This window comes from Sander lucioperca, chromosome 12 (genome assembly GCF_008315115.2).
Source record: "Sander lucioperca isolate FBNREF2018 chromosome 12, SLUC_FBN_1.2, whole genome shotgun sequence".
In the NCBI taxonomy this organism is placed as follows: Eukaryota; Metazoa; Chordata; class Actinopteri; order Perciformes; family Percidae; genus Sander; species Sander lucioperca.
Genome location: NC_050184.1, coordinates 21,284,823 through 21,292,322, shown reverse-complemented (window position 1 = coordinate 21,292,322; position 7,500 = coordinate 21,284,823). Strand labels below are relative to the sequence as shown.

The 7,500-nt window shown below is 42.7% G+C and overlaps 2 protein-coding genes across 4 annotated transcripts in view; one reads left to right on the top strand and one right to left on the bottom strand.

Moving 5' to 3' along the window:
• The window catches only part of uxt (ubiquitously-expressed, prefoldin-like chaperone), a 6,057-nt gene extending 4,728 nt beyond the window's left edge, over nucleotides 1-1,329 (bottom strand). The window contains exon 1 of the mRNA XM_031293179.2: nucleotides 1,016-1,329. Coding sequence (XP_031149039.1) covers nucleotides 1,016-1,119 — 104 coding nt within the window. The 5' untranslated portion in view covers nucleotides 1,120-1,329. The remainder of the gene's footprint in view (nucleotides 1-1,015) is intronic.
• Nucleotides 1,330-2,893: 1,564 nt separating this feature from the next.
• cdk20 (cyclin-dependent kinase 20) overlaps nucleotides 2,894-7,500 on the top strand; it is a 16,954-nt gene continuing 12,347 nt past the window's right edge. The window contains exons 1-4 of one of the 3 annotated variants that reach the window (XM_031293175.2): nucleotides 2,894-3,012; nucleotides 4,316-4,414; nucleotides 5,424-5,537; nucleotides 7,035-7,223. In XM_031293175.2, coding sequence (XP_031149035.1) covers nucleotides 4,340-4,414; nucleotides 5,424-5,537; nucleotides 7,035-7,223 — 378 coding nt within the window. In that variant the 5' untranslated portion in view covers nucleotides 2,894-3,012; nucleotides 4,316-4,339. Of the gene's footprint in view, nucleotides 3,013-3,042; nucleotides 3,733-4,315; nucleotides 4,415-5,423; nucleotides 5,538-7,034; nucleotides 7,224-7,500 lie in introns of those variants that run through there. The other 2 variants (XM_031293176.2, XM_031293177.2) reach the window with 2 other exon arrangements.

Genomic DNA, 7,500 nt, shown 5'->3' with positions numbered 1-7,500 from the left:
ACAGATCCTGGAGGTAACCGGCTCCATCTAGCCTAGCTTAGCACAGATCCTGGAGGTAACTGGCTCCATCTAGCCTAGCTTAGCACAGATCCTGGAGGTAACCAGCTCCATCTAGCCTAGCTTAGCACAGATCCTGGAGGTAACCGGCTCCATCTAGCCTAGCTTAGCACAGATCCTGGAGGTAACTGGCTCCATCTAGCCTACTGCTCCCAATAAGTGACAAAATAACACCAACATGTTCCTATTTACATGTTGTGATTTGTAGAGTCACAGCATGTACAAATAACAAGGTCACATGACACACAGCCATCTTCTAACCGTATACATACTGGGAACTATATTCTCAGACAGGTTTGCTGCAAAGCAAATCATTCCGCCCAAGTACTATATTCTTCCGCCTGAGAATATAGTTCCCAGTATGTATACGGTTAGAAGATGGCTGTGTGTCATGTGACCTTGTTATTTGTACACGCTGTGACTCTACAAATCACAACATGTAAATAGGAACATGTTGACGTTATTTTGTCATTTATTGGGAGCAGTAGGCTAGATGGAGCAGGTTACCTGCAGGTTCTGTGATGGCCTGCTGCCGCTGGAGCCGTCAGACAGAGTTACAACACGCACGGAGATGAGAAGGGTATGTCTGGACTTATCTAACTCTGGAGGATACGGGGAATAAGACAAAGTCCCGATAAGTCGGCGTGTTCCTTTAATACATGTAAAACTCTGTTACTCACACACACACACACACACACACGTATACAAACATGCACGCGCACATACAAACACACACACACACACACACACACACACACACACACACACACACACACACACACACCTGTCTGCAGTGTTCTGTGGATTATTATAAGATATTCATAACGTGGAAATACTCCCCGAAAAACATCTGCAGCGTGTCTGTGTGGCTGAATCAGACTTTAATATTAATATTATATTTAATATTATATATATTAGTTTTTAATAATATGATGTAGCCTCAGTTTGTGTCTCTTACTGTAAATCTCTCTTCAGAACTTCGTTGATGAAGTTTTCATACTGCAGCACCTTCTGGTCCAGGTTAGCATTAGCATTAGCATTAGCATCAACAGGCGGAGACATCTTGCCTGTGCTGCTCTTTAAATCCACACTTCCGCTTGTTTAGGAAGATAATCTCCTCCGGAAACCGGCTGAATGTCTGACTGCAGCTGACGTTAACGTTTCGGAGTTATTATCGAGCCACAAGCTGTCCGGTTAGCACGCAAAAGCCTCATGTAAACACCGAACTGCACCGGATAGGTATCAACACTTACTTCCTGATTTCAAAATAAAAGCACCAAGCGCTAGAGATAGAATTGGAGCGAACAGAGAAATAAAGAAAACAGTGGTGTAAGAAGTAACGTCTCTTATCTTTTAAGTATAAGACCCAATGCTTCTCTTTAAAAATACTCGGCTGAAGGTAACAATCCTGCATTCAAGAGTACTAACAGCAACATTTAGGCTATTTATAGTATTAGTAAAGTAAAAGTACTTGGAATAAACAATAGAGGGTTTTCACCAACGTCACGTTCTGGGCGGTAACCTGGATGCGCGGCCATGTTGGAGGCACTCGGTGTATACAACTGAATGCAGTAATGGAGTATTGTGCACTTTGGATGCTTTAATACTTTATATCTAAACAACAGAAAAGCTCATCAAAACGCGTCCAAGATGCAAAGGCATATAGGGAAGGACTTAGACGTTCGGGATCTACTTCAGTGCCTGTGCTTTGTTGTGATGCGGAGTACCTCCAACATGGCAACTTCTGGTCTGATGACGCGTCGTGAAAACCCTCTATATAACCGTTTCAAAAACTCCTTTATCCCAGTGTCTATTAAGCCCCTAAATAGCCACAAGTAAAAGGCAGAACAGGCCTGCATGGCGAAGGAGATTTGTAATTGTTGTACTTGTGATCTCTCTTTTTTAATTTATTTTATTTATTTATTTTGAGTAATGTTTAATTAATGCATTGCATGACACCATGTTGGGTATTACACACCATCAGGACCATAGTACGGTCTGTTGGCTGGTATTATACAGTATCTGTACACACACACACACACACACACACACACAGGAGTATCTGTTGTTTGTTCATGCTGTGTGTGTTTGGTTGTTGTTACCATGGCTGCAGCATGGGTTAAGGGCCCAAGAAAAATTCCCCACAATGTGGGACAATAAAGTTAATCTTGAATCTTGAAATATTGTTTATTTTCTATGAACCTCACTGTTTACCAACTGTTTACATTTTGACATATTCGTATTATTCCTATTGTTACCCATTTCATATTTATGACACTATATGTCTGTCTTTGGGTTTTCATCTTACTGATAATTTGAATGTTTATTTGTTGTATTTGCACTCCATCCCACGTTGTACTGCAGCTGCTGCACGACGATTTCCCTCGGGATAAATCAAGTTGCATCTTATCTTAAATAGGGCAAAGAAAATCATATTAATCAGAATCAGAAATACTTTAATAATCCCAGGGGGAAATTATTTTTGTTACCACTCCAGGTATACAAACAACATATACAAACAACATATATTATCCAGGCTTTTTACATACACATTTGTTTTTATTATATATGTAAAAAGTCTGGATAATATATGTTGTTTGTATACCTGGAGTGGTAACAAAAAATAATTTCCCCCTGGGATTATTAAAGTATTTCTGATTCTGATTCTGATTAATATGATTTTCTTTGTCCTATTTAAGGTAAGATGCAATGGATAAAATGACTTATGAATGTTTGTATTTTTCTCCTTAAACGGGAGCTGAATGTCAAACTTTAAAGCCGTTTTCAGTGCTCTATAATGTGACAGACTGACGGTGAGTCTCTTCTATTTGCTGTAGTTCTGTAGTGGGAGCCTCGTGACGTCACCGTAAACAAACATGGCGGACCGCTGGCGGCTCTGTGGAGGCCCGTTAATGGTTTAACCTAATTATTTAAAACCGTTCTACGCGTGAAATAGTGTGTATTTTATAAAAGAAGGATCTCTGCGTCTTTTAGGTTTGTGTCGGGCACACGTGGTGCGACACGTGCAGCATTTAAAGAGGATAATAGTTGATGAATTTTACGTTTTAGCTTAGCTAGCTTAGCTAGCAGGTTACCAAGGCAACGTAGCCAACAAGGCTGGTAGCTCCAGCGCAGACGGCTGACGTTGTTTTCTTTTCTAAAAGTTGATATTTCTTTACAACAGGCTGTTTTTTTGCGGTTGTTTTACACGCCGAATCAAAGAACAGTGTATAGTGGTTAAAGTATTTAAAGTATTTTTTAAGTAACTTTAATATTATTAAGCAGATACGCAACAACGTCAGTGAACTGCTAGATTTATTAACGGAGTACGTTTTAAAGTTGATATTTCTTTACAACAGGCTGTTTTTTTGCGGTTGTTTTACACGCCGAATCAAAGAACAGTGTATAGTGGTTAAAGTATTTAAAGTATTTTTTAAGTAACTTTAATATTATTAAGCAGATACGCAACAACGTCAGTGAACTGCTAGATGTATTAACGGAGTACGTTTTTTGCTTCAGCGTCGCTGCTTTTTGGCTTCTCCTAGTCAACTGGAACACTACAACAAAGACTCAAACTGGTGTTTTTCTATCACAACAGTTGAATACTCACTTGGCAACAAACTTGTCAAGTGCATCATGTTGTCTGAAACTGCGTCAACATATAGCTATAGTTTGGTGAGTGTTTACGGGAACTGAGTGTATGAACTGGGAAGCTGCAAATGAATTGGGAATTAATAAAGTGTCTGAACTGAATTGAATTAAATAAATTAATACAGCAAGGACATATTTGATTTCACAAGACTTACACATCTGAATCTGTCAGTACTGGACAGTTTACCAGACACAGTTCAGTCAGGACTGGTTCACCGCTCAGACCCACTACGCGGTCCGGGTTAATGCAGAGTAGAGCTGGGCAATATATCGATATTATATCGATATCGATATATGAGGCTAGGTATTGTCTTAAATTTTGGACATCGTGATATCCTGATATGACATAACTGTTGTCTTTTCCTGGTTTTAAAGGCTGCGTTACAGTAAAGTGATGTCATTTTCTGAACTTACCAGACTGTTGTAACTATTCTATTATTATTTGCCTTTACCCACATAGTTATTATATCAACATAACTGATGATTATTTATCAAAAATCTCATTGTGTGCATATTGTGAAAGCACCAATTGTCAACCCTACAATATCGATATTGAGGTATTTGGTCAAAAATATGGGGATATTTGATTCTTTTCCATATCGCCCAGCTCTAATGCAGAGACAGTGAAGACATGGAGCAGTACAGTATTCTGGGTCGGATCGGAGAAGGAGCTCACGGCATCGTCTTCAAGGCTAAACACATCGAGGTAACTGTGACTGAAGTCTGGTTTCAGAAAGCCAAAACAAACATAAATAACTTTTATTCTGAAGGCCAGAGGAAGCATATCAGAATGTAGCTTGACTTGATTGTCTCCACGTAAGGCCTCCTGCACGCTGGCTGCGTGGCGTGAGCGTGGCGTTTCTGTTGGTGTCAGCTGCGTGGCGTTTTCTATGTCTTTCCACACCAGAAAGGTGTCTGACGCGGCGCTGCTGCTGCTAGCCTCGTCTGGACACATGGATGTTTCTCATAAACATAAACATAAATATATTCTGATCTGATTGCAGCAGAGACGTCGGCAGGATTGACGGCAAAATAGGCTCCAGAATATTTCCTTCTGTATTGACAGGTACAATATTAGAAAATCGATAATTATTTATTATTTAGTTAAATTACATTTATATCTGCATTTATGTCAAAACCTCGAGACTTTCAAACATCAGCATGTCATTTATTAATATGTATTTGTGTCATTATAACATATAAACATCTTTTCATATTCTATGTTGTCTGGAAACGCTTCCAACACGCTTGCGTGTGGCGTGAAAAATAGGCGTCGGTTCTATTTCTAGCATGCACGCATTTTTGGCGCGGCTTGAGCCGGGCCTGAGACGTGCGTGTCACGCAGGCAGTGTGCACGCTCTAACCTGTTACCATGGGAGCTGAAATAAAAACGGGCACGCCACACAGCTGACACGCTCACGCCACACAGCCAGTGAGCAGGAGGCCTAATGCTCCTCTCACAGTTGATAAATCTCTGCACAGGTCTGAGTACCTTGCTTTATTCATTATAAAAGTATTGGTTGTTAGGGCCACACGGAATCTGCAGACGCAGAATTTTCCGTAGAATTTCCGCAGATAAAAAAACAAAAAAACTCCGAACACGTCACCACAAGCAGAAAAAAAACATGAGGCTAAATTTAGCAGATTTTGATTCTGGATCAGCACTGACGACAGATTCTGATTGGGTGTGTTGACGATGGCGTGTTGTCCGTCAGACAGGAGAGACGGTGGCTCTGAAGAAAGTGGCTCTGAGGCGGCTGGAGGACGGCATCCCCAACCAGGCTCTACGGGAGATCAAGGCCCTGCAGGAGATCGAAGACAACCAGTATGTGAGTATCAGAGGACGCCATGTTGGGGTCAGAGGTCAGAGGTCAGCCTCACAGCGGGAACACGCCGCCGGCGAAGCGCCGTGAAGCCCCGTGAAGCGTAGATTCATACTCATTTCTCCACGCCGCTCACAAGCGATTCTTTTCCTCGCCACTCTACCAAACAGCTCTCTCTCTCACCCTGTGTGTGTGTGTGTGTGTGTGTGTGTGTGTGTGTGCGTGTTTGTGTGTGTGTCTGTGTGTGTGTGTGTGTGTGTGTGTGTGTGTGTGTGAGAGTCTGTCTGGTGGGTCAAAGGTTCTATCAACTTATGGCAGTTTGCTGGTTGTCAATAGATTTTTTTATCGCCTCCTTTTATCGTCTGATCGCGTGTCTCGCTCTAGACACAGCGGAGAAGTCAAGACAGCCAAAACCTAACTGGGTTGACATGGCCTGACCAGTCAGCCCCACATCCAGATGTTGGGTCTGGGAACTCCCCATTGGCTGGGCTCAATCCGAGGGGTGGGATCAACGGTTGTCTTTCAAATTCTCTCTGCACGCAATAGGATAGCTCGACAACCAATCAGAGCAACGCTAGCTGATAGATTCAACTTTAAACTCTGAACACATCTTCCTTTTTTAAGAATGACTTCAGGGCCGTTCTTTGTTCTTTTCTCAAAGAAAAGCTGAACTCCAAGTCTTCCAGAGTCCAAAGCCGACTCCAAAGACCGCTGTTCACCAGCAGCAGCAGCAAAAGCCCTGCCCACCGACTCTATACACGATGTGATTGGCCTGACCAGAATTTGGTTTTTCCACATCGCAAGCCAAGGGAGAGTTGCTAGAAATTACATTTGCTGCCATTAGGGGGCGTCTAGATTTCTAGGCTAAGTACTTTTACTTTAATACTTTAAATAGCCTAAATGTTGCTGTTAGTACTCTTGAATGCAGGATTGTTACCTTCAGCCGAGTATTTTTAAAGAGAAGCATTGGGTCTTATACTTAAAAGATAAGAGACGTTACTTCTTACACCACTGTTTTCTTTATTTCTCTGTTCGCTCTAATTCTATCTCTAGCGCTTGGTGCTTTTATTTTGAAATCAGGAAGTAAGTGTTGATACCTATCCGGTGCATTTCGGTGTTTACATGAGGCTTTTGCGTGCTAACCGGACAGCTTGTGGCTCGATAATAACTCCAAAACGTTAGCTCCGAGTCTTCCAGAGTCGCGGCCAAAGCCGATTCCAAAGACCACTGTTCACCAGCAGCAGCCATAAGCCCCGCCCACCGACACTATACATGATGTGATTGGCCTGACTAAAGTTTGGTTTTTCCAGCTCGCAAGCCAACGGAGAGTTGCTAGACAACCCTGGCTGCAAATTACATTTGTTGCCGCTAGGGTGGTCTAGATTTCTAGGCTACAGACAGGTTGGAGAGCGGCGAAATGAAAACAGCTCCGCTTCGCGGCGCTTCGCAGTGCTTCAACGTCCAGTGTATTTTGACTGTCACACTCCTCGTCCTCTTCCTCAGGTGGTGAAACTGAAGGACGTCTTCCCTCACGGGACGGGCTTCGTCCTGGTGTTTGACTTCATGCTCTCCGACCTCTCTGAGGTCATCAGGAACTCTCGGCGACCTTTGACCCCGGCTCAGGTCAAAGGTTACATGATGATGCTGCTGAAGGGCGTGGCCTTCCTGCATCACAACAACATCATGCACCGGGTGAGCCCACACATGTAGGAAGTAGGGGTCGACAGATACTGTTTTTTCAGGGTTGATATCGCCAGAGAATGTCTAATAAAGGGAGAACTTCCGGCGTCTGAACTGGTTGCAGTTCCACCAGAGTTCCATATAGGGGGCGCTCACAGGCCAGTGCAGAATGAATGGGACTCTATGGAGCTATACCCCTCAAAATCCACTTTTCTCAGGATATAATTTTTTGTCTAGTAATTTGAATGTTGCATTCGAAAGGGGAGGCGAAGAAAATACACATTGCTGG